The following is a 1,282-nucleotide window of genomic DNA, read 5'->3' as shown; positions in this document are numbered from 1 at the left end:
TTCTTTCTTTCTCTTTCTCTCTCTCTCTCTCTTCTCTCTCTCTCTCTCTCTCTTTCTCTCTCTTTTTTTTTGAGATGGGGTCTCACTTTGTTGTCCAGGCTGCAAGACAGTGGCTTGATCATAGCTCACTGCAGCTTCGAACTCTTGGGCTCAAGCGATCCTTCCGCATCAGCCTCTAGAGTAGCAAAGACTACAGATGCATGCCACCACACCTAGTTAATGATTTAAAAAAATTTTTTTGCACAGACGAGGTCTTGCTTTATTGCCCAGGTGCTCTCTTTTCTTTATTGCCCTAAGACATCTGGGAAGACATACCTGGGTTGTGAAGAAATTGCTTCCATGAAAACCTGTCACAGATCAATTTTCATCTACTCTCCCTTTCCCTGATAGCTTTCTTTCCTGAAATCATTCAATAGACTCCATAACTGGGATCAACTCTATAATTTTGAGGCCCAGTAAAAAATAAAAACACAAGGCTACCTGATCAAAATTTAAAAATTTTAGTACAGCAAGAGTATAGCATTAAAATAGGCATAGGGTCCTAAGCTGGTTCTACCACTTATTCATGAAACCTCCTCCATTACATCTAACTCATTACAGTCCAGTTGGTCTTAGAGGTCTGGGAGAGTAAAAGCCTATACTCAAAAGTGAGTCTAGTAGTTGCTTCAACAACTGGTAGTAATGGTTGTAATTTTCATCTGTTGGAGAAAAGGCCAGACAGAGTTTAGATGCTGGGCAATCTTGCCCATTAGTCAGATACTGTCTCTGGGGTCTTGAATCTTCCTATAATTGTTGTTTATAATTGAAGCTCCACAGCTAGGGACTAAGATGGTGGGGCATGTGGGGTTCATTGGATAGTCCAAACCCAATCAAAAGTCTATTTTGGGGGCAATTTATCATTCTCCATTCTCTTTTTCTACTCCATTCTCTACTTCCACTTTCTCCTAGTCAAATTCTGTTTAATATGAGGTAAAGCTGCTATCACCTGTACACGTTTAATATTCATCAACAATACAATAATAGTTAAATCACTTGCTAAAGCTTTTAATATTAAAAAGAAAGCATGATAAAACCTACTGGGTGGTAGAGTTTTTTCTTTTGAATGTTTCTTTAGGAAATCCTTTGGAGAAGGTACTTCAACTTTTGCTGGTCCCATAGTTTTCATTGCAGTTTTAGCTTTTGCATGTCATCTTTTACAGTTGCCTTAAAATGGATATGTACCTAAAATTAAATTTAAAAGTTGTAGCATTTATATTTCTAGTAAAATTACTTAAAGTCTAAA

The 1,282-nt window shown here is 37.5% G+C and overlaps 1 protein-coding gene across 1 annotated transcript in view; it reads right to left on the bottom strand.

Annotated features, from left to right (window-relative positions):
• The window catches only part of ENKUR (enkurin, TRPC channel interacting protein), a 34,597-nt gene that overhangs the window by 17,682 nt on the left and 15,633 nt on the right, over positions 1-1,282 (bottom strand). The window contains exon 2 of the mRNA XM_017870802.1: positions 1,078-1,221. Coding sequence (XP_017726291.1) covers positions 1,078-1,165 — 88 coding nt within the window. The 5' untranslated portion in view covers positions 1,166-1,221. The remainder of the gene's footprint in view (positions 1-1,077; positions 1,222-1,282) is intronic.

The sequence above is a fragment of the Rhinopithecus bieti genome, unplaced genomic scaffold (genome assembly GCF_001698545.2).
Source record: "Rhinopithecus bieti isolate Rb0 unplaced genomic scaffold, ASM169854v2 scaffold_5022, whole genome shotgun sequence".
Classification (NCBI taxonomy): Eukaryota; Metazoa; Chordata; class Mammalia; order Primates; family Cercopithecidae; genus Rhinopithecus; species Rhinopithecus bieti.
This window is presented reverse-complemented; position numbering and strand designations above follow the sequence as displayed.